The following is a 25,565-nucleotide window of genomic DNA, read 5'->3' on the forward strand; positions in this document are numbered from 1 at the left end:
TCACATTCTCTTTCATTAATATAGGAACTAATGGGACTAATCCCTTCCAACATACACAACTGTCTTATGAAGTGATGCACCATGATCTATTTTTGGTTTTCCTCCAGGCTCTCCCCTATGTGGCTCTTTTAATAGTGATGCTGTTTTTTATCTATGCTGTGATCGGGATGCAGGTAAGTGTCTTCCCAAGTTTAGTGTTTTCTTATGCAAACATATATATGAGGATCCCCAGAAACTAGTGGCACAGTTAGCTTCAGGCTGTGCAAAAATAATGTGAGGTGCCATTAGAAAAGATATTAACATCTCTGTGTGAGGAATCTGTTCATATTAACTACAATTTGGGGGACCCATGTGGACTTGAAGGGGGCAGCTCATTTTCCCTTTCCCAAAAGTCTCAATAGTCTTTCCCCTTTTCCTGCTTCCTTTTCTTCCCACCCACCTGCCATCCTCCCATTACCATCTTCAGCTTTCTCTGCTTCTCTCCTCCTGGCAGCCTCTACCCATAGTGCTGGCCACTGAGCATAGTTGTGCAGTGGAGAACCTGCAAGGATTTGTGGGGGCACTTCACTTTCCCCTGTATGCCCCTCCCCACATTATTTCCTCTTTCCCTCCTCCTGATAACCTTCATATCTTCCCCTTTCCCTGCTTCCTTCTTCCCATCTACCAATAAACCTACTTTTTATCTGCCTCCCATCTTCAGCTATTTATTATTTATTTTATTATCTGTTTTTCTCCACAATGAGCACCCAAAGGAGCTTACATCATTTTCCTTTCCTCCATTTCATCTTCTAAACCCATGGGGTAGGTTAGGCTGAGAATGTACCTGCCTGTACCTTTAAGAAAAGAATGTTCTCTCAGTAGCCATTGTAGGGGTAGCTAGGCAACAATATTGCCAGCCTTTAAGCCTTAGCTTCTGTCAGTGAAAGGCAGGGGGAACAAGGCAAGGCCCTTTCCTGGACTGTTTTGACCTCTGAGAGAGGACTGATTGAGGCCAGGGCTGGCAGCAACCACTGGGCAATTTGATACCATGCAACTTGCATAAGTCACCCAACACTTTCTTAAATCATCTATTTGCTGTCTGCATGAATTGTTATTATCTTGCGCATTAGTGTATAAGAATCAATACCATAATTTTAAAAGTATTTCATACTCTGTCATCTAGGCTGTTCTTGTAACTCCGTTAATTTAAATCGTGTTACCCAGCTGTTAGGCCATACCCCCCCCCATCTCTCCTTTTGTTGGGTGCAGTGCAGTTGTTTCATTTTGCTTTCAGAATGGTCACTACTGAAAGGTGAGCAAAAACCCTTTGCCTCGCCACTTCAGTTGCCTCCACACAGAGGTATTGCTTTCGCCAGTCCTCAGCCACACTGATACTTAGATGGCACCATATCACCTGAGAAAGAATTACAGCAACTTCTTTGCAGAATTAAAACTGGAAGCATACATCAAGAGATGCGACAGTCTGAAAATAGTGATAAGTAGTGAGTGATAAGAGGTGCAACAGTCTGCATCCTCTTATGATGGGTGAATTTGCTGTGGAGTGAGAAACAGCAGTGATCAAATAATTCATTTACCCAACCTCCCCCCCCCCCATGGATGCTGAGTGCAAAGAGGCAAGTCCACAATACCAAAACATGCAGCCTCTTAGCCTCACAGGATCTTTAGTTATTTCACAACTTATATCTTGCAGCACATTATCAGTTCTCACATAGCACATTAGACATTGGGAATGACACTGTTAACCAAAGCATTACAATCAGGCAAAGGGTGGAGAGATGGAGAAATCCTGTTCTTTCTCCAACCCTATTCATCACCATGTCACCCGTACTCATACCCCTGGTGGAGAAGCAGACCTGACCTCATGCCACCTATCACAATGGCAACAATTTCAATAATAGTGGGGAAAGAGATTTCCTCTGATCTCCTTTTCATCACTGAATCCATTGCAACACATGAAACAAGGAGTGGTGGGCCAGACTTCTCCAATTCTGCTCTTCCATGGTTTCCACCCACAACCTCTTAGCCATGTGGAAATGCGGAACACTTCTCTCTCTCACTCCAGAAACTAGGTTCAAGATGGAATAGCAGGAGTTTCATCCCCAGTCTAGCTCCTGCTGTTGCTGTTGTTTTTAAGGAAGAGAAAATTTTGAAAATTCATTCTATACACATATATACCTATAGCTGTCATTAGAAGGCAGAGAAGGACCTGGGGTGTTTCTGGTGGCGGTGGCTTGGCTACTCATTGTAGAGCTGGTGGACAGTTTTTTCCACAGCACAACATTGCCATCCAAGTGCAGTGTTTTTCTTTTCCACATGGAAATAAATGAGAGCCATTCATTTATATGTGGAAAAGAAAGAGGCTACACTTGTACCTGGTTTTGCCCTTTTCCCCAATAACCTTGTTTAGTGCAGTTTATTTATTTTACCAAGAAAATGATCACACACAAAGGTTAGTTCCACACAACAACTTTTATTTACTTACTAGGAATAAGGCCCGTTGTGGAAATAAATACAACAAGCTCTAGAAAGAGGCTCTGGGCAGGTGCCCTGGCCTTGGGCACTCAGCATCAATTTGCTGTGGCAACCTCAGCAGGGTATAATAACACAGAGTCTACCGTTTTCTTCAGGGGAACTGATATCTGTCATCTGAAGAACAGTTGTAATTCTGAGTGATCTCCAGCCCTCACCTAAAGATTGGCAACAATGGTTCCCCAGGAGGAAATGGTTGGTTTGGAGGGTAGAGTCTATGGCATTGTACCTGTCTGAGGTCCCACCTCTCCTCAAACCCCACCCTCTCCAGGCTCCACCCCCAAATCTTCAGGAATTTCCCAACCTGGAGGTGGCAACCCTATCTCCTTCCCAGCCAACCATCAACCTAACTTTATCTGCCCCTCTGACTTCAGCTTTCCATCTCCTCCCCCCTCCCTGCAGCCTTTATCTAGGAAAAGTACAGTCTTTCTCCACAGTGGGGATCAAAGCAGCTTATATCATTCGCCTTGCCCCCTTTTGATCTGCACAACAACCCTGTGAGGTAGGTTAGGCTGAAAGTCTGTGAGTGGTCTGAAATCACCCAATCAGCTTCCACAGCAAGGACCTGGGTCTGGCAGACCCTGCTCTGAAGCACTAACTGCTAAATCACAATGGATGTCATGGCGGGGCCACCTCAGCAGGGTATAATGACACAGAGTCCACCATTTTCTCCAGGGGAACTAATCTCTGCCACCTGGCAAGCAGTTGTAGTTCTGAGTGATCTCCAGCCCTCACTTGGAGATTGTAAATAAACCCCAAAAAACCCGTGATATTATTATGCAATCTACTCAATAATTATTATTAAGCATTTCTATTATGGTACAAATTACAAAACACATTCCAATACAAAATATACAAATATTTAAGGTGTCCTCATAAACCAAACTGTTCGTGCCCAAAGTTCTTCTGTATAATACAGCTCAAAGTGGCTTTACACTGTCCTTCTTTGATGTAGATGTAAATTATTCCAAATATCTGATCAACTATTGTGGCTCTGACAGGCCAGCTCCACACCCAAGATACTGCAGCAGTCAAAAAAAAAATTCTCTGCTTGTTCAGTCTGTTTTGAGGAGTGTTTTACACTGAAGATCTTGAAATCTATGTTTACATTCAGCTTAATACAGTGTTAGTGGGGGGGTTGTTTACTTACAACCTATCCCATGGTCTCACGTTTGTACTCGCCTGGAGATTGGCAACAATGGTTCTGCAGGAGGAAAAGTACAGTCTTTCTCCACAGTGGGGACCAAAGCAGCTTACACCATTCTCCTCTCCCCCTTTTGAGTCTGTGACTGGTCTGAAATCACCCACTCGGCTTCCACAGCAAGAACCTGGGTCTGGCAGACCCTGCTCTAAAGCACTAACTGCTATGCCACACTGGCTGTCCTAGGGGAACTGCTGCTGGTGAACAGGAGCAAGCAGCCAGGCCAAGTTAAGTCATGGCAGTCAGGTGTCATCAAGTCACCCAGAGGGCGCTGCCAGGCCTAGGGTAGCCAACCTCCAGGTGGAGCCTGAAGATCACCTGGTATCACAACTGAACTCCAGACAACAGATCTCTCTCCCCCTGGAAAAAATAACTGCTTTGGAGGGTGGACTCTTATGCCATTCTATTCAGCTGAGGCTTCCATAGACTCCATCACAAAATCTCCAGGAATTTCCCAATTTGGAGCTGGCAACCTAAATCAGGGCAGGCCCCAATGAGTTCCCCACAAAGGCCAAAGTAGGCCTGGAAATGGCTTCCTGCCTTTTTACTTGGTTGCCTAGTAACAGCCACTCAGTGGAAAGTAAGCCCCATAGCAAGAGGAGAAGACAATAGTTTGACGGCTTGTGGCTCACCTCAGTAGCCAGCCAACTGTGGAGGAGCCAAGCAAGAGAAGCGGCAGCAATAGAATCCTCTTCCTGAGCAGGGAACAGCCATTTCAGTAACCAGCCAGAAGCAGAGGAGTGAAACAGCAGCAGTAGAAGTGTCTTCATCAGGAGAGACAGCCATTTTGTCAGTTTATTCAGATAAGGAAGAGTGGCCAAGCCAGCAGTGGGCAAGGGAGAGGAACGGACCCAGCACCCAGCCAATGGCACGCGAGTACTCTTGAGTGGCAGTTAACGAGCCAATGGCTGATGGAGTGCACAGCACAGTCAACGGGAGAGCCAGAAACTGCCAATATGCTAGGGCTTTTATACATATAAGATTTATATATTTGATTTGTAGACCGCCCTCCCCTGCAAGTAGGGCTCAGGGAATGGTGAACAACATTTTAGTAAATACATTTACAAGTAAATTTAAAAACGATTAAAATAGTAAACAATTCAATAACAATCCCAATTACAATTACAGATGGTGCTAAGAAACCAATTTTTATCCTTCACCAGGTGGGGCTGAGGAAAGAAGGGAAGAGGCAGGCTCAATGGAAACCGTTGCTGTCCTCACCCATAGGCCTGGTGGAACATTTCTGCCTTACAGGTCCTGCAGAACTGGACTAGGTCCTGCAGGGCATGGATGTTATTCAGCAAAGAATTCTGCCAGGTCAGCACCCAGGCCAAAAAATCCCTGGTTCTGGTTGAGGACAGCCAGATGTCTTTCAGGCCAGGGATGATCAGAAGATTCTTCTCCCCAGAGCGTAATGCTCTTCGGGGAGTATACCAGGAGAGGCAAGAGTGTCCTTTTTGTATATTATCATGCAAGCACAACAAAATGTAGTGCTATATTTCCTTCAGAAATCTGACAAGATGTGCCCTCAAGAACAAGATACTACTATATGTCTAATCTAAATCTCCTGTAGCAAAGGTACTGCACTCCCCACCTTTTTTCCTTTCCTGTTTTAATAATAATAAATCTTATTTTAAAAGAAAAATCAGAACTTGGCTTGCTACAAAGCAAAAAATAAAAAATCCACCTGTTATTCTGATAATTAACCATTTTCATGAGTTCCCTGAAACAGAGAGCTAGCAGGGAAAAGAAAGTAATCAGTTTGACGAAACTATAAGGATTTAAAAGACGTAGCAATTAACTGTCCACACTGTACAGACTGGTACCACAACTGTGTTTTAAGTTCACCACAAATTAGGTCTGGGAAAAACAACAACAGAAAACACTGGAATGCAACAGGCTTTACCATGGCATCATTTGGATTGTACATTAAAAAAGAATGGATTGTGACATTTTCAGATGAAACAACTAGCATGGAACCAGCCAGCCACCTTTTATATTTTTGATAGCTGGAAATGGTAGTTGATACCCACACACACTGTTCCAGTTAAATGCTGAACACTGCCTTTTTTTGGCGGGGGGGGGGTCATTTTTCCAGCATGATGTCGTTAAGAGTGGTGGACTCTAATCTGGAGGACTGGGTTTGATTCCCCACTCCTCCACATGAAGCTTCTCCATCTTTGACTGCAAATGATTTAATCAATTTGATTTTGGTGTTGCCCTTCTAGTGATGTCCATATGTAGAGTTGCCACTTGGAAGAAGGTGTTCACTGTGACCAGCATGTTCTCTTGACAAATCTCTGTTAGCCTTTGCCTGGCTTCATTTTGTTCTCCAAGGCCAAACTTGTCCATTATACCGGTTACCTTTTGACTTCCTACTTCAGCATTCCAGTCCCCTATGATGATAAGGACATCTTTTTTTGGTGTTGGTTCTAGGAGGTGTTGTAGGTTTTCATTGAACCAGTCCACTTCAGCCTCTTCTATGTCAGTAGTTGGGGTGTAGACTTAGATTACTGCGATGTTGAATGGTTTGCCTTGGATTTTGACCGAGATCATTCTATTATTTTTGAGATTGTATCCCATTACTGCCTTTCTCATTCTCTTGTTGACTATAAAGGCCACACCATTTTTTTCTACAGGATTCTTGGCCACAGTAGTAGATATAATGGTCTTCTGAGTTAAATTCGCCCATTTCCATCCACTTTAGTTCACTGATTCCCAAGATCTCGATGTTCAGACTTGCCATCTCATCTTTGACCACATCCAACGTACCTTGATTCATAGATCTTACATTCCAGGTTCCTATGCAGTATTGTTCTTTGCAGCATCAGACTTTCCTTTCACCATCAAACATATCCACAGCTGAGCGTCCTTCAGCCGCTTCATTCTTTCTGGGGGTACTTGTACTTGCCCTCTGCTCTTCCCCAGTAGCATATTGGACACCTTCTGACTTGAGGGGCTCATCTTCCATCGTCATATCTTTTAGTCTTTTGTTAGTGTCCATGGGGTTCAGTGGAAAAGCTCTATACAGTCAGTAAAAACAAGACCTGGAGCTGAATGTGGCTCAGATCATGAGCCATTGCAAAATTCAGGTTTAAACTGAAGAAAGTTGGGAATACCACTAGGCCATTCACATTTGACCTAGATCACATCCCTTATGAATATACAGTGAAGAATAGGTTTACAGGACTAGATTTGATAGACAGAGTGCCTGAAGAATTATGAACGGAGGTTCATGACATGTACAGCAGTCAGTACCATCCCAAAGAAAAAGAAACGCAAGAAAGCAAGTTGGCTGTCTGATGAGGCTTTACAAATAGCAGAGGAAAGAAGGAAAGTGAAAGGCAAAGGTGAAAAGGAACGATTTACCCAACTGAATACAGATTTCCAGAGAACAGCAAGGAGAGATAAGGAGGCTTTCCTGAATAAACAATGCAAAGTAATAGAGGAAAACAGTCAAATTGGAAAGACTAGAGACCTCTTCAAGAAAACTGGAGAAATTGGACTTCCGGTTTCGGCATTCGCCATAGCGGCCGCTTTCTCCCGGTGCTCCAGAAGACGGCTGCCAGAGCCTGCAGTGGGGAGGGGGCGCGACTGTCCACACCACCCCCGGAGCCCTCGTGTTGGGCTCCCAGCCATGGGGCACTAGAGAGCTCTTCCTCCGGTGACCCTGCCGGCAAAGGTGGGCTTCTCCATGCTCCGAAGGTCCCGCTGCGGAGCGTCCCGAATGGGAATTAGAAATCGCACACCGGAACAAGCATTTGATGGCCGAGTGAATTGAAAACGAAAGCGGATTTATCGTTGAAATGTGAGTTAACGTTTAAGCGAAAAACACTGGAGATTGAGCCAAAAACCTCCCCTTTGAAAGCGAGGGGGGGAGGGAACTCTCCCCTGCTAAACTAAGTGAATTTTGAGCTATTACAAAAAGGGGGGTGGGCTAATGAAGCAAGACGGACTGAAATAAAAAGCATTTAAGAACTTACCAGGCTGATATAAGAGTACCAGAGACCGTGATAACTTTTTACAAAAAGTAAACAATTTCGCAAACATGGTGCCCACGAGGAAGGATGAGAAAGATAAGCAAGTGAAACCTAAGCTTCTCGCCGGAACTGCCAGCCCAGCAAGTTCTGTGCCTAGACAGAACACAACTACAGAGCTGCAAAAGATGCTGACGGAAGCATTGTGCCCTCTGCTGGAACAAGTCATGGCACTGCATCACAACTTCGATGCACAGCAAACCCAATTAACTGAAATAACCAAAAAAACCCAGAAAAAACTGAACAAGAAGTGAAAGAGGTGGATGCCAATACTAAGAAGCTTAAAAAACAACTGCAGGCGATGGAAAAAAAGAGACTGACGGAGGAGTCTCATGTGTTACAACTGCAAATGGAGAGAGCAAGCTATGTCTTAAGATTTCAAGGTGTTCCGGAAGAGAAGGGAGAGAATCTGAAACAGACTATGTGTGATCTATTAGGCCCTATAAAAACGGATATACTACAAAGCGAAATTGATACAATCTATTGATAGTATCCTGAATTTACAAGAAAGAATAATCTGCCAGGGGAAGTTATAATAAGATTCTCCAGAAGACAAGTGAGAGATCAAATCCTTAAAGCATCAAATGGATCTACCTTGGAAATCAAAGACAAAGAAATAAAAGTGTTGAAGGACATCTCGTTTGAAATAAGAACGAAAAGAAGAAAATATAGAGACTTGGTATTATTTCTACAGAAGAACAACATCCCCTACAGATGGATTGTACCCGAAGGCGCAATCTTTAAATTTATGGATAAGAAAGAAAAAATGACTCTGTTGAAAAGGCATGTGAATTTTTGCATCAACACAGTCGTCCAGCAGGAGAAGTAGAAGTGGAGGAAGAGGATAGCAACAACAAAAGTGAAGAAGAGGGAGCAGTGGCATCTTCAGATGAGGACTCAGACTCTAAATGGGGGGGCAGCAGCCCCGAAGACAAGCTATCACTTGAGAAAGAAAAAGTATAAAAAATGAGATGTTATTGCACTTTGAAATCTCTTACAATGTATTGTTATAATTATTTCTTATTTTGCTTTTTAAGAAGTCAGAAACGGTGGTGTTTAAATTTTTATCTTAGTTTAAATTGATTTTTAGATGACCACATTCAATGGACTTGAATTGAATATGGAGTTAAAAGCTAACTTGTTAAGCATTATGTACCACCATCTCTTGGGTTTTTAGTGGGTTTTCTTTACTTTCTCCTATAGATTATAGATTCCCTTCCTAATTTCGTTGTAGTTTATAGAAAATGCAATAAAAAATCCCCTACGGGGACATAAAAAAAAAGAAAACTGGAGAAATCAAGGGAACGTTCCGTGCAAAGCTGGCCATGATAAAGGACAAAAACGGTAGGGACCTAACAGAAGCAGAAGCGATTAGGAAGAGATGGCAAGAATACACAGAAGAACTATACAAGAAGGACAACAATGTCCTTGACAATCATGATGGTGTGATCACTGACCTCGAGCCAGACATCCTGGAGTGTGAAATGGGCCTTAAAAAGCATCACAACAAAGCTAGCAGAAGTGATGGTATCCTAGCTGAGCTATTCAATGTCTTAAAAGATGATGCTGTTAAATGCTGCACTCCATATGCCAGCAAATTTGGAAATCGCAACAGTGGCCACAGGATTGGAAAAGGTCAGTTTACATTCCAGTTCCAAAGAAGGGCAATGCTAAGAAATGTTCAAACTATCACACAATTGCACTTATTGCTAGTAAGGTCATGCTCAAGATCCTACAAGCTAGGCTTCAACAGTAAATGGATAAAGAGCTGCCAGAAGTACAAGCTGGGTCTCGAAGAGGTAGAGGAACTAGAGATCAAATTACCAACATTCGCTGGATTATGGAGAAAGCAAGGGAGTACCAAAAAAACATCTACTTCTGCTTCATTGACAACACTAAAGCCTGCTGGGTGACCTTGGACCAGTCACAGTCCTCTCAGAACTCTCTCAGCCCCAGTTTCCTCACAAGATGCCTGTTGTGGGGAGAGGAAGGGAAGGCAATTATGAGCCGCTTTGAAATCCCTTAGGGTAAAGAAAAGCAAGGTATACAAACCAACTCTTCTTCTTACTCTTTTCCATATATCAGGAGGGAAATTAAAAAATGACAGGGGGTTAAGATTAAAAAATATTGTACATCTTTGTCACTTCTGAAGGGACAAACTAGACATGATGCAGGAGAACTGTAATCAGAATCTCCTGCCTTTTTTAAACAAAAAAATTCAAACAGGTGTGAGGATCCCTGAACTGCATAAAGAAAGTAGTCCCAAGAAACGGAGTACTTAATCCTTTCCCCATTACAGTTTCCTAATCCAAACCTTAATCTTAACCACCATCACAAAGCAGCTGGTTGGCCCTTCAGGGATGTGTATGTGTGCGTGCGTATTATTAATATCATAAAAAGCATTCAGGGCAGCTTAGTGAAGAAGAAAAAAACTAAACAAAAATAACATGTAAAATGCCATTACTTGGATAGCCCAGGCAAGCCCAATCTCATCAGATCTCAGAAGCAAGGTCGACTCTGACAAGTACTTGGATTGGAGACCTCCTTGAAATATCAGAGGCGGGAGGCGGGGGGAGGCTTTATTCAGCCCACCCCTCTGAATATCCTCCAAACCCCTAATAGGGGTCAGTCACCAGAGGTTGCCATGAATTCCAGGTACACACACACACACGCACATATTTTAGAAATACAAAAAAAACCCGTTATGTATTGAGCCTAAGCCATCCCTGAATGCAAACCTTGAACTGGGTGAGCTTGCTCCCCAAGAACAATAGCTGACCAGGATCCTGGAATTGACCTATAGATAAGCAGTGTAATGTAAATAGCCTATCCTTGGGAGTGTATGTGTGTGGGGTGTGGTGTTTGCATGCTTTATAAGCAAGGCTCAAACCCTGCTGGGTGTCCTTGTTGTGTTCCTGAAATCACTAAATAAACTAGAGCTGATCACTGCAATGCATCCAGAACCCAGTATTTAACAATAACATTTAAAACTAAGGTAACAAAAATAAAATAAGAAATGAATAAAAGAAACCAAGAAGACAGCAGCAGTTAAAATGTCTCACAGTTAATCCAAATCTAATTTTAAAGCCCTGGAAATTTAAACACAATAATAAAAACAACAGCAACAACAAACCACTAAAAAAATGGCCAAAAATCATTAAATTTTGGGGAGCTGCTTTGTTCACCACCAGCCCTCCCCCCCCCCAAATGTAGAAAATAGCACAGTCAAGCCACAGAGAAGGCTAGCTCTACAAGATGTCGGGCTAAAGGCATATTCAGACGGGTGCTGGCCAATGTTCCCTGTAAGCTGTGAAGTCCTGTGAGCAAAAATTCTACTTTCTGATCTCCTGGCATTAAAGTTGTGAGCAGGTGATTTGGCTACTGCATAAATTAGTTTGCTCTGGAGCCATCCTGCCTGAGCTAAGACAAAAATGTGTGAGCCAGAGGCTAAAAAACTGTGAGCTGGCTCACACTAACTCAGCTTAGAGGGAACACTGGTGCTGGCAATCCCATGTGTTCTCCGTATTCTGGCTGCCACATTTTACATCAGTTGCAGCTTCTGAACCACTTTATATGAAGGAACCTTCATATAAATCATGTTACAGTAGTCCAGTCTTGATCTGTGAGCAAGGCCAGACCCTGGAGGTTCCTTCCAGCTCTATGATTCTATGATTCTATAGTGTTTTCCAAGAACAGCCACAGCTGGTAAACCATCCTAAATTGGAAAAAGGCATATTTTGCTATCCCCACCTCAACTCATGTTTCCTGTTTGTCATAACGAAGGAAGAAATAAATAAGAGAAGTTTAGGCAACTGTACATCACACCAAATGAAAAGTATTTTATTCTTGTTGTTGTTACATCCATTATACTATTATTATTTTTTTTGGTTTTACAAAGTCCTACCTTCTCAGCCTCTCAACTGTTGGTGGAAAACTAAAATTTTGCTAATTGAGTATCCTTAACAACATTTAAAACATATGCTTAAATCTATTGGAAGCAGGATTTTTATATCATTTTGGATGCAACAAAACTGACAATGGCATAAGAGTTTCCTAGACCTTTTCTGCACCTCAGTGCTGCTACTGTTTCCCAGCGAGTTGACTCCCCAGCCAATGCTCCAACTTTGCGGCACTTCTTCCGCAAAAGGGCTATTTGGGGGATTTTCTCTTGAATTTGGACCTGATCCTCCTCATGTGTTCCACACTTCCTTTAAAAAAGAGATTGTGTGGCTATGTCATGTCCATCAGCAATGGAAGCTTCTTTTTTTTGCATATGCAGTAATGTTATAACATCATAACATTGTAAAAAAAAGGCTGGATGTATTGTGGGGAACAGCATGGTTGCTGCCATTTCAAAGGTCCCCTGCTCCTCCTTAGTTACTAACTGAGGAAATGGCTGGCGAAGATTCCCACAAAATCCTAATGAAAATAGTATTCCTTTTGCGATCATGTAACTGGATATATCAATTCATAACAGTGTTATTCAGTAATTATGAAGCATGTTCAGTGTGTCTTCACCTACTTCATCAGCGTCGGAACCTCCTTTTTGTGTGCATATGCAGAAGTGTTATAACATCATAACACTGTAAAAAAAAGGCTGGTGTATCACAGGGAACAGCATGGTTGCCGCCATTTCAAAGGTCCCCTGCTTCTCCTTAGTTACCAACTAAGAAAATGGTTGGTGATCATTGAACTGGATGATTATTATTTATTATTATTATTTTTGTTGTTGTTGTTATTATTATTATTCAGTAATTATGAAGCACGCTAAATGTGTCCTCATGTACTTTGTCAGCGACAGAACCTCCTTTTTTGCAGATGAAGTAATGTTATAAAAATCATAACATTGTAAAAAAAAGAAAGAAAATGTACTGGGATCTATAGGGGAAGAGAGGGGGGGGAGAATGCAGAAACAATACAAGCATGTGGCATCAAAACCTACCCACCAAAAAAAATGAAAGGAAAGGAACTTCATGGACAGGTAATTGCATGGAGAAAGCTACATGAAACATCGCTGCCTGTTTTGTCCCAACGTATAGTGTTGCTATATTATAATGAAAAAAAATCACATCATAACAATCAACATTACACTTTTTAAAAAAATAGCAAATTACTCTGGGCAACATGAGTTGGGGGGGTGCCCGGAGGGGTGAACACATCATACTGATGATACAAAAGGGCAGTGGGAAACAAAATTCAAAATAGGGAATTCCTCACTGGAAAACTGAGTTCAGATCAAAAGGGGGGGGGAATCGCAGGCTAGCAGGGCACTAAATTAGGATCTACTCCTGGGGAGTCAAAAAGTTGTGTGGAAAGTTTTACAAACTTCAGTTATTTAAGAACGCCAATGCGGAGGTTTGCACTTGTGCGGAAATGGTCCCTGCTAAAAAACCATGCTGAACTAAAAAAGGAGGATCTGTTAGAGCTGCCCTCTGTGGTATGAAGCATCACAATATTTAAGCTTTGCAGACTTTTGTAGCCAGGTAGAAAAATGTAAATTGATAACGATGGGTGGTTTAGCCAAAGAAGGTTTAGCCAAAGAAGGAATCTCCTTTTGTCATTTTCTACATTTCTGCCACTCCTAATCATTTTGGTTTGCAGATGAGAAGATAAATGCTGATTTTAGCCTAGCCATTGCCCATCATTTTGTCTGCTATATGGAGAGTTTAAAAGGACAAAAAAGATCTTCCCATGTGGAAAGCTTGCCACATACTCTTGTTTCCTGAGATGAAAAATATGGCCTGCCTCAGAGCATTTAATCTGTCCTCCTGAAATGGTAACTCCCAGCGCCCCCTCAGAACAGCTGTGGCTGTCATTATTAACTAGTGAGTGGGGGAGTCTGAGCCTGGAGAATTCCAGGGGGCTCATTAGGCAACAAACTTTGAACAACAATATAAATGCCATTTTCCTGCCCTAAGTCTTGTAGAAAATTCCAGTACTTCTCTCCTTTTAAAAATGGTACTATCAATTCCACAGAAGATTGTTGGTAGCAACCAAAGCTCCCAGCTGCATATTCTGTATCCTAGTACATGTGCAGCGCCCAACCAAAGATTCTGACATCACCAAGGTTTTTTTTATCTCAACCAAGATACATGGGAGGGGAGTGTTCAAGGGGCGCTGAGACAGATTTAATGGTGGAGTCCTAAACAGTTTTTCTAAGCCCACTGACTTCAGTTGATTTAGAACTGTTAAGGACTGTAGATCCATTTCCAGATTTTGATTTCATGCATTTTCCTCAGAAAAAGTTGGGTGTATTAATCTTTAATAATATCAGAACACTTTTGCATATTTAAACTGAAACGTGGGTAAATTGGTTTCACATGCATCTTCTTTGCAAATATGTTGAAGAGTTATAGTATCTACAGCTGTCAAATAAAGAAAAAGGATTTCTTCTTCCTTGCCAATCTAAATTCCCTTGATTTGTTGCTCAGACTTAGCAAGTAAACCAGCAGTGGGGCTAGGATGAAGTACCCCTCTCCGTCATTGGTATTGTGTGATGCCAGATCCATCAATAATAAGACGACAGTCCTTCGGGACTTTGTCATGGAACAACAGGTGGACCTGGTGTGCATGACTGAGACTTGGGTGCGGGATGGGGAGACGGTAGCTCTCTCCCAGCTTGCCCCACCCGGGTTCTTGGTCCTACATCAATCGTGGACTAAGGGGCGGGGGGGAGGTGTGGCGATTTTCATTTGGGAGGCTTTCTCCTTCAGGTCGCTCCCACCGCTGGAGATCACGGGCATGGAGTGTGTCGGCTTTGTGCTGGGGACTGTGGAGAGTTTGGCAATCTGGCTAGTGTACCGACCGCCTAACGCACTGGCCAGTAGCCTGCCATCCCTGCTGGAGGCTGTACAGGCTGGGCGCTGGAGCACCCTAGGCTTTTGGTCTTGGGTGACTTCAATGTCCATGCCGATAACACGACCTCCAGCCGGGCTGCGGACCTGGTTTCATCCATGGCGGCACTGAGACTCTCTCAATTTGTAGCAATCCCCATGGACCAGACCGGGCACACGCTCGATTTGATCTTCGCGGCAGGGATTACAGTGGACCAGATTAATGCAGCGGCAGTACCATGGTCGGACCACTTTGTCCTGAAGGCTCATCTGAATGTCCCACCCCAACCCTGTTAAGGCGGCGAGCAGATTTTAGCTCGCCCGCAAAACCAAATGGACCTTGTTCAGCTTCAGATGGCTCTGCGGGATCTGATGCCCCAGGCAGCTCATTGGATGAGCTTGTGGAGGACTGGTATGACCGACTCTCCACAGCCATTGATGAGATCGCTCCGAGGCGCCCTCTGCGCTCTCGCTCTAGGCTGGCCCCTTGGTATACCCAGGGGTTGCGGCTTATGAAATGAGAACTAAGATGGCTAGAGAGACGGTGGCGGCATGCTTGTGACGAAGCATTAAGAACATCTTATAGGACATTTATGAGATCCTATGAGATGGCAGTCAAGGGTGCTAGGAGGGAGTTCTATGCAGCCAGGATTGCGTGTGCGAGCTGACACCCAGCCCAATTATTTAGAACAATTCAGTCTTTGACAGCTTTGCCTCATGGCAGACAAAACAGTAGGGAATTGGATATTGGCTGTGAGGCTTTTGCGAGCTATTTTGCAGATAAAGTCCTGACGCTCCACTGTGACCTCCCTGCCACAATTGAAACAGTGAGCGAACTTGAGGCCCCTTGCGCGTCTCTGCAGGGTTTAGAATGTTTTGACCCGCTCAGTCTGGAGGAAGTTGATAGACTGCTTGCATCTGTGCGTCCAACCACATGCCGTCTGATCCGTGCCCTTCCTGGCTCATTAAAGTGGGCCACGAGGGTTTTCGAGGTGCCATAAGGGAGATTATCAACAAGTCCCTCTTGGAGGGACGGTTCCCTGAGGCACTCAAGGAGGTGATGGTCCATCCTCTCCTGAAAAAAACATCTCTGGCCCCGGCTGGATTGGCCAACTATCGGCCGGTGTCCAATTTGCCCTATTTGGGCAAATTGATTGAGAGAGCAGTGGCGACACAGCTTCAGAGCTTTCTGGATGACGCTTCTGTTCTTGATCCATTCCAGTCCAGCTTTCGCCCATGCCATGGAACGGAGACAGTGCTGGTTGCCCTTACTGACGACCTTTGGAGGCATCTGGATCGAGGCTGTGTGGCGGCACTGTTGTTGTTAGATCTGTCGGCCGCGGTTGACGAGCTTGACCACCAGTTGCTGACCCACCGCCTCGCCGACGTGGGGATACAGGGGCTCGCTCTTCAGTGGCTTGCCTCTTTTCTCCAAGGTCGAAAACAGAGGGTGGCGATAGGGGAACAGCAGTCCCGGCAGTGCTTTCCCCAATGTTGTTTAACATCTACATGCGCCTCCTCACCCAGATTGCCAGGAGGTTTGGGCTGGGTTGCCATCAATATGCTGATGATACCCAGCTCTATCTGATGTTGGGTGGCCGGTCGGGCTCCAACTCAGAAGATCTGAACCGGGCCCTACAGGCCATGGCTGGGTGGCTCAGGCTGAGCCAGCTGAAACTAAACCCAGCGAAGACGGAGGTCCTGTGCTTGAGTCGGAGCGGACCGGTGTCGGGGCTCCCTCTCCCGACCTTCGATGGGGCGTCGTTTGTGCCAGTGTCGGAGGTTAGGAGTTTGGGAGTGCTCCTGGATCCCTCCTTAACTATGGAGGCCCAGGTGGCAGCCACTGCCAGATCGGCATTTTATCATCTTAGGCTGATTTGGCAGTTGGTTCCCTTCCTCGGCCGTGATGATCTGGCTACAGTGATACATGCGATGGTCACCTCAAGGTTAGACTATTGTAACGCTCTCTACATGGGGCTGCCTTTGGTGCAGATCCTGAAGCTGCAGCTAGTGCAGAATGCGGCGGCCAGGCTGATGATGGGTCTCCCCAAGTGGGAACGCGTTCAGCCTGGGCTGAAAGCGCCGCACTGGCTGCCAATAGCATACCGAATCCATTTCAAAGTGCTGGTTCTTACCTTTAAAGCCCTATATGTCCAGGGTCCGACTTACCTGAGGGACTGCCTTTCCCCACCTATACCCCCAAGAGCACTTCGGTCCGGGGCACAACATCGCCTGGTAGTTCCAGGGCCCCGGGAGGCAAGGCTCGCTGTGACTAGGGCCAGGTCCTTTTCGGTGGCAGCCCCTACCTAGTGGAACGAGCTCCCAAAGGAGATCAGGGCCCTGCGGGACCTTATGCAGTTCCGCAGGGCCTGTAAAACGGAGCTCTTCCGCCAGGCTTTCACATAGGGGCCGCCACTACCACCGCCACCAATTATGTGGACAACATTGGGGTTAAGGATGGCCCGGGAAGATCTACCACAATTTTTGTGTGACTGATACCACCGGACTTACTGCTTGGGATCGGCTATAAGACAACATCATCTCCGGAGAACTGTCTGTTTACCATCATGGCATCCGGGGACCATCTTGTTTTAATTGAGTATTATTGTTGTTGTAATTGTTACTAATGTTTTTATTGCTTTTACCATGTTTTATATGGGCTTTGCCCCTTGTAAGCCGCCCTGAGCTCACTTTGCGGGGAGGGCGGGGTAAAAATCCCAATAAATAAATAAATTGTAATCTTGTTTTAAAAACTCACAATTTTTAAACAGTGAATTGTATTTAGGTGCGGAATCTATGAAACTAAAAGTCAAGTAGAAGATCAAATACAGAAAATCAACCAAATGTATACATAATGAAACAACTGAATTTAGCATCTAAATCAGTATCAAAATCCACTTTTAATCCCAACTTGCAACAAAGGAACTTCTTTCAAATTTGTTACTGTACATAAACATCTTTCTCTCTTTTTCTCCTTAACTGTTGCCCCCATAACATTCTTCTTCCTTTGACTAGGTGTTTGGTAAAATTGCCTTGAATGATACCACAGAAATCAACAGGAACAACAACTTTCAGACTTTCCCTCAAGCAGTGCTGCTACTTTTCAGGTGAGCCTTGTGTCACGTCTCTGTCCGTCCCGGCAACTCTCCACGGGGAAGGGCGAGTCTCAGGAGTGGGAATTCGAGGGAGGGCCAGTTAGCAAAACCTCAGACCTCTAGGATAGCCGGCCGTTACTTCACGCCGCACTCCCCTACCTGGGCTTATTTCGGAGTCCTGTGCCATCTGGGGTTCAGCCCCTCACTGCCTCGTTCTCTCTCTCAGTGCCTGGGCCCCCTCCTGACACTCACTCCTCACACACAGTGCCTCCAGTCTTCATAAGCCCCTGGGTCATCATCCTTGGTTTGCCTTCCTCCCCCTCTTTATTCCCCTCTCTGATATTCATCCCACCCTGCAGCAGACTGGCCATTGGGCCAGTCAGTCCTGACTCTTCCCCTAAGGAGATCCAGCCTTCTTCTTCTCGGTCTAGCCATCGCAGCTGCCAGAGCCATGCCCCTCCCCCCGCCTCAACCTCCTTTTGTAGTCGGGTTCCCTGAGAGGGATGGGGAGGGAGCAGCCCCGGCCCTGGAGGGGCTGTCCAGGTGGCAGCTGGGGATACCATTACTGATTAATGGAGGATCCTCTAATCTGATCTGGAGACACAGCGAATTTCCAATTTCCAGTTTCTGACAGAGGGAGGAGAGAGATCTCCACTCAGTTTGATTTCTAACAGCTGGAATCTAGATAACAAACCATGAACCATGCAAGAGAAAAAACTTGACAGATGAAGAGGAACCAAAGAAAAAGAGTTAGACAGAAATGTTTAATCTCCATACACTCATTCTAGAAATTCCAATCCTGGATTTAGAAACCTCCTTTCCTTGGAAAGATGATAAACAAGGAGTCTGGTCTTCTGTGAAGACTCTACCTGTTGTTATTGTGAGTGCTTTGCAAACATCCAGGATGTACCAATTGTTCTGCTGATGATGCTGTGGTTTAGGACAGAAGGATGGCAGAAGTAACACTTTTGAACGACAGAATGAACTTGAGGAATCAAAGGTGGTTCATTTCTTAATATTACCCTATCCTAGTGAAATACACTGACAGATAGAGCTCCCAATTCTGAAATTCCCTTGGCTGATGTTACTGATATAAGAAACAGCATCTGAAATTAAAGGAACCGGGGAGAGATTTCTCAGACTGGCTCAAAAGGAAGAGGGTGAGGGCTGGTAGCACTACATGGAACCTCCAAGTTGGGAATCTGTGTGTTCCTGTATGTAGCAAATAAATCCCCCAAAGAAAGCACTTGCCATGAAAGTATCTAGATATTCACACCCCGTGCTGATGATAATATTGTTGCCAATGTAGCAGTTTGCTGTTTAAGAGTATAGAGGCAAAAATTCTCATTAGCCCCCAACTGTAGAAATCATAGGACTTGAAGTACTGATGCTGCTAATGGGTTGAAAATCAGAAGCTCATGAGCACCAGGTGATTGGCTCCCATCTTCACCCAATTTATGCTGTTGGGTTTGTCAATAAAGGTCCACAGGCTAAACATTGGCAACTCCTGGCAGTGAATTATTGTCCTTGGAGTCATGCATCTGTGATCACTTGCATGACTGAAGGAATCTGGAATAACTTCCTCCTGTTTAACAAAGTTGTAGCAGCCCACTAGTGTGTATTGTGTTTGACTTGAAGAGGAATCTGGATACAGATCTTGCTAATATACATGATATTCTCCTGAAAGGTCAAGAGCGTTCCATTTGCAGAACTGGCATGGGCTCTTGCCGAGAGAAAAAGAATCTATAAAGGCTATCATCAAGCACTGCCATGAAAATAAGATCCACAGCTGCTTGTCTGGCTGCCACCTTTTTTTTTAGGGATTCCTAAAGCCGAATGCTAACTCAGGAAATTTTCAGCTACCGAATAAAGTTTCCTGAATTTATTCAGCTTTTGGGTAACTGAATGCCAACATCCAACAAAATAATAGCCCTGTGGCTTCTCTAGTCAATTTCACTCCCTGCCAGTCAGTTGTGGAAGTGAAACTGACCAGGGAAAGCCTCTTCTCTCTGCCTCCCCTTCTCCAGCTGCCCCAGGGCTGGAGTGCAAGCAGAGTGCAAGCAGAGAGCCCAGCCATGTTTACATGCCTTTCTTTCCCTCTCCCAGTTCAGGAAGGTAAAGGAAGGCATTTAAACATGTCTGTCCTGTCTGCCTGTCCTTCTCTAGCCACCCCGCAGCTGTAAGGCAGCTGGAGAAGGGAAGGCAGGGAGCCCAGGCATGTTTTCATGACTGCCCTTGGCTTCCCCAGCTGGCCCATCACGGTGGGTAGGCTGAGGAAGGGAAGGGCAGGCATGGAAACATGCCTCCTTCCCTCCCTGAGCATTTGTGCTACTGCGGAGAAACTCAGGGAGGGAAGGGAAAGAAAGAGAAAGAGGAACTCGGGGAGGGAAAGGCGAGGGAAAGGCATTTAAACATTCCTGCCTTGTTTGCCTGCCCTTCTCAAGCCACTCCACAACTGTGGGGCAATTGGAGAAGGGCAGGCAAGGGGCCCAGGCATGTAGAAAAGGTAAGCTAGAGAAGGTAAGGCAGAGAGGGGACGCTTTCCCTTGTCAGTTTCACTTCCCTGACCTGTCTGCTGTTAGATTTAAACTGCTTAAACCTAACAGCTGACTGGCGGGAGTGAAATTGACAAGAAAAGCTGCAGGAGCTTCTGGAGGGAAAGAAGGCATTTTTACATGCCTCCCTTCCCTCCTTTCGGGTATATCTGACCCAAATATATTCAGCAATACCGAGTATTTCCCCAATCCCAATATTTTACTGATATCAGACTGAGGAAATTTGGCATTTACCGATTTTTTCGGGTCTGAAATACCTGAAGCTGAAAATTACCAACTTTTTTTTGAACATCTCAACTTTTTTTCTAAACAAGCCCAGAAACAGACTTTTTAAGGATTTGAGTTTTTTTCCTTTGTAGGGACTGAGACCTTAACCACTGTATCACTTGAGATTGTTGCAGCAAAGATCTCTTGCCGTTTTTATGACAACGAGGGAAGTTTCATTGCTTGCTGTAGCCACATCCTTCCTAGTGCTTAACCCAGCACTCCTTGCAATGCCATGTCACCCAAGTTAGCCCCCGACAAGATTAAAGTCATGTACCTGAGGTACACCAGAGATGAATTAGTTGCAACTTCTGCTCTGGCTCCTAAAACTGGGCCCCTGGGTTTGTCTTCCCAAAAAGGTTGGCGATGACATTGCCAAAGCTACTGATGAATGGAAAGTGCTGAGAATCACCATGAAGCTGACCACCCAGAACAGGCAAGCTCAGACAGAAGTGGTCCCATCAGCCTCCACCTTGATCATAAAAGCTTTGAAGGCACCATCTCATGACTGTAAGAAGCAAAAGAATATTAAACACAGCAGCAGTAACAGCTTTGATGAGATTGTGAACATTGCCAAGCAGATGCAGCAACTGAATGCCCGGCAAGGACAGGGCTGAGGGGGCTTTACAGGAGGCTTTAACAAAGCCCAAGGAAAGAAATTGCTCACCCAACAACATTTTCTTTACTTCACTTATATAGGTGGCAAGACTAAGCAACAGAGTGAACTACAAGGCTCCTCCTTCTTTATTTTTTAAGTGTGCCCACATCCAAGCAGGTGAGACAATATGAGACAGAAAGAATGTAGACAATACACCAGAAGCAAAATTTAACCACAGCTCCTACAAACGTTGTGGTCTTCTAACTGAGGCAGGAAACAAACTCACTGAATGGAGACTGGAAGACCCCCAGATCAGATGAGAGAAATCAGACATCAGTCACTCGGAATATCCTATATTTCCAAAAGAGAATGCTATGGCTGCTCTTGAACCAAGGGATGTGTTTTGCAGCAGGCATACAAAGTAACTAGCTCTCATTAGACAGTGAAGCAAAAGCAACTGCTTCAGCATTTATTATCTGAAATGTTCACTTGTAATGATTAATTTCTTTCTTCCTTCTTATCAACCTCTTTTTCACAGGTGTGCTACTGGTGAAGCATGGCAGGAAATCATGCTGGCATGCCTCCCTGATAAGAAATGTGACTCTGATTCCTTGGAACAAAACAACTCTACCGAAGATGAGTATTCCTGTGGAAGCAGCTTTGCCATCTTTTATTTCATTAGTTTCTACATGCTTTGTGCCTTTCTAGTGAGTATCTGTCAGCAGCTATATATGTTGGCCTTTAAAGTGGCTTACCTCCTTCATGCATGGGAAAATATAGTTGCTCCAAGATGGCACACACTGCCCAAAAGAGGTAGCTAATGTTTTCTTAAGACTAATTAACTGCTGAGCTTCAAATTCAACACATTTGTTTCTAGAGGAATAGCTTGTCATCCATTTATGGTAACAATACGGATAAGTTCTTTGAGTCTTTTCTTTAAAGACCACAGAGCTACACCAAGATTCCAATTTTGTCACAACCAATAACCAAAACCATCTGAAACTTAGCAGCAGCAACTGTTACTGAAAGATATTCTGAGAAAAACATGAAATCTACCATTCTGGAAAATATTCTTCTTTTTGTTATGCTCTGGAAACATAAATGTATTCTGTATGGACTGAAAATATGCATAAAGTGGGGGCTATGAGACTCGTGGTGGAAGGAATACCATCCCCTCCCCCATTGCTGAGCCCAGCGTGGAGCCCCGGGCTGCCCGGCAGCTCTCTGTAGCTCTCCCACAGCACATCCAAGCAAGCCAGCAGACACTGTCCCCCACCGCTCCCTGCAGCTTACCCAGAGCAGCTCTGGGCAAGCCAGTACAGTCTAACTCTCCCCCCCCCCCAGTTCTCTGTGGCTCACTGGAGAGCTGGGAGGGGGGAGATTGTGCTGGATCACCTGGAGCTGCTCCAGGCAAGCTGCAGAGAGGGGGGGCAGTATCTGCTGGCTCACCCATAGTTGTTCCAAGGGAGCCAGCAGAGTCTTCCCCTCAGCCTCTTTTGCACTGCTGCTGGCACCATACCCTACTGGGATCCCAAGCTGCAAGGCGGCTCCTGGGCCCACTGGGGCTCCTGTGCTGTGCTACCACCACTTGCCCCAGCATGGCTGTTCAGCACAGCTACTGCCACCGCTGGGCCTAGCGGTAGCAGTGAAGCCCGGGAGCCCTGCTGGGCCAGCAACAACCATGCAGCCTGACTCCTGGGTTGCACTGCTGCTGGCAGCATGACCTGTGTGAAGGGAGTTGTTCCTACTCACAATGTTTATGTTCTTGATTTAGTTAATAAATTTATAAACTGTTCATGTATTTAAAAATTGCCATAACCAGAAATATATAATTACAGCAGGGTTGCAGATTTAGGCAAAAATGTATAACAGATTTAGGCAAAATGTATCACAGTACAGTTTGTTGATGGCGAAGGATATAATGAATATGCATAATACACCTTTTTAAGATAACACTATCATAGGGGAAACAAAAAGACTGTCCTAGGCATCTAGAGCTATAGTCAGTACTGTTCTTTCCAGCAAGGAGGAGAGTAGGCAGTGAATGTGACAATGCAAGGAAGTAATGCTAGGGAGCTCTGAGATTCCCTCAAGCCAGTTCTGGGAGAAGGAGTTGCAAATATTATGTCCCTTCCCACCCCCACCAAAAGACTGTTGCTTCACTTCTTTAATTACCTAATCCTTCAAGCATAAAGGAAATGCCCAAACATTTGAATACATCAGATGACTGGGCCAGCTGGACCTCGCTTACCATCGTCCATTATAAAAGCGTCTCTGTCTGATGTGCACTACTGTTGTGCACTAAAGAAAGCAAGGTTTTTTTAAAAAAAATCCAAAATTTATTGAATCAAATGGCTGAGGCTACAAGGACAGTACACATTTCCTCCTTGTGTGCCATCACGAGTGGCTGAAGCCTCAAGAGCCACGCAGTCACAGCCCGTGTTTCTCACGTCCCCTGATCGGCACTCTTCAGCCTTCAGTACTTGAGCCAGCGACTGTGCGTGTAGCCCCACCCATCTGGGACCACCAGCTGCAGAAATCTAATGCTGCTTTACATGAAGAAGCATCCTTCTGTCAACCTGGCCTTCCCTCCAGAGGGCTGGCACAGACAGTTGAGCAGCCGACACAGAGAACCACCATCTGAGCGTGTCTGAACACATTGGTGATTTTGTAGCAATCTGGACATTTCACATCCATGAAGTAAAAGTTAGGACTCTAAACCAAATGCTTCTTCTTATGCTTCTTCTTCTCCTCAGGGGAGGGATGCAGGAGATATTTTGCCAGAGGTATGTTCGCATGGAGGCAGCTATGGCCAAGAAGCGGAAGCAAGTTTATATAATGTAGTTGTATAGCGCACTGACCTGGATAATGCAGGCTAGCCTGATCTTGGAAGCTAAGCAGGGTTGGCCCTGATGATTACTTGAATGGAGATCTTAAAGAAAGTCCAGGGTTGCTGTGAAGATGCAGGCAATGGCAAACCACCTCTGGTCATCTCTTGCTGTGACTTGATTGGTTTCTTTAAAGAGGCTGGATTTTTGATAATATTCAGTTAACAGGAATGAATTTATGTGTGACCATGTTCAAACAAACAACAGATTTCTGGAGTCAAAAACTCAGGATTCTGTATGAAAAGGGTTTTAAAGCATAGAGGATTCTGGCATAAAATACTTTCTCTCCATTAATATTTCTGTTCTTGTTTGTAGATTATTAATCTTTTTGTTGCTGTTATCATGGATAACTTTGACTACCTGACACGGGACTGGTCAATTCTTGGACCTCATCATCTGGATGAGTTTAAACGTATTTGGGCTGAATATGATCCTGAAGCTAAGTAAGTTCCCAGAAATATGTTTTAGAGAGAAAAACTTGCACAATGTCCTGGTTTTTTCGAAATCTTGCCATCCTGATACTAGTCCCATAGTTACTCAAACGAACATTTCACCAGAATACAGTTTTAATGAATCTCAGTATCAATATATCTAATTCTGCAGATACTTAAATCCATGGATTGGAACCACATTGAGAAAAGAGATTTTTCTCCAAACAATTGTCAAGCCATCCTCACCTCACAGGAAGTTTCTTCAACCAAAATCTACCCTCCTGTAACTTAAGAACATAAGAACATAAGAGACGCCAATGTTGGATCAGGCCAAAGGCCCATCCAGTCCAACACTCTGTCACACAGTGGCCAAAAATACCAGGTGCCATCAGGAGGTCCACCAGTGGGGCCAGGACATTAGAAGCCCTCCCACTGTTGACTCCCCCCCCCCAAGCACCAAGAAGACAGAGCATCACTTGCCCCAGAGTCCCTATCTATAAAAGGTAAAGGTAAAGGTTCCCTTGCTCGAAAGCCAGTCGACTCCAACTCTAGGGTTGCGGTGCTCATCTCCGTTTCAAAGCCGAAGAGTCAGCGCTGTCCGAAGACGTTTCTGTGGTCATGTGGCCGGCATGACTAAACACCAAGGCACACGGAACGCTGTTACCTTCCCACTGAAGTGGTACCTATTTATCTACTTGCAATTTCTTGCTTTCGAACTGCTAGGTTGGCAGGAGCTGGAACTAGAGACGGGAGCTCACTCTGTCATGCGGCACACTCGGGTCTCGAACTGCTGAACTACCGACCTTCCACAGCCTGCAGTTCAGCGTCTTAACCACTTGAGCCACCGCAGCTCCTTCCCTATCTATACCTTGTGGCTAATAGCCACTGATGGACCTCTGTTCCATATGCTTATCTAATTCCCTTTTGAAGCCGTCCATGCTTGTAGCACCCACCACCTCCTGTGGCAGTCAATTCCATGTGTTAATCACTCTTTGGGTGAAGAAGTACTTCCTTTTATCCGTTCTAACCCGACCACTCAGCAATTTCATTGAGTGCTCATGAGTTCTTGTATTGTGAGAAAGGGAGAAAAGTACCTCTTTCTCTACCTGCTCTATCCCATGAATAATCTTATAA

At 44.8% G+C, this 25,565-nt stretch overlaps 1 protein-coding gene and 1 pseudogene across 1 annotated transcript in view; both read left to right on the top strand.

Annotated features, from left to right (window-relative positions):
* The window catches only part of CACNA1C (calcium channel, voltage-dependent, L type, alpha 1C subunit), a 629,866-nt gene that overhangs the window by 567,441 nt on the left and 36,860 nt on the right, over positions 1 to 25,565 (top strand). Inside the window, 4 exon segments of the mRNA XM_015422869.1 lie at positions 108 to 173; positions 17,616 to 17,707; positions 21,651 to 21,819; positions 24,316 to 24,443. Of these exon segments, the coding sequence (XP_015278355.1) occupies positions 108 to 173; positions 17,616 to 17,707; positions 21,651 to 21,819; positions 24,316 to 24,443 (455 nt within the window).
* LOC107120230 lies at positions 20,750 to 21,131 on the top strand (annotated as a pseudogene).

Source organism: Gekko japonicus, unplaced genomic scaffold, assembly GCF_001447785.1.
Source record: "Gekko japonicus isolate JY-2015 unplaced genomic scaffold, Gekko_japonicus_V1.1 scaffold34, whole genome shotgun sequence".
In the NCBI taxonomy this organism is placed as follows: Eukaryota; Metazoa; Chordata; class Lepidosauria; order Squamata; family Gekkonidae; genus Gekko; species Gekko japonicus.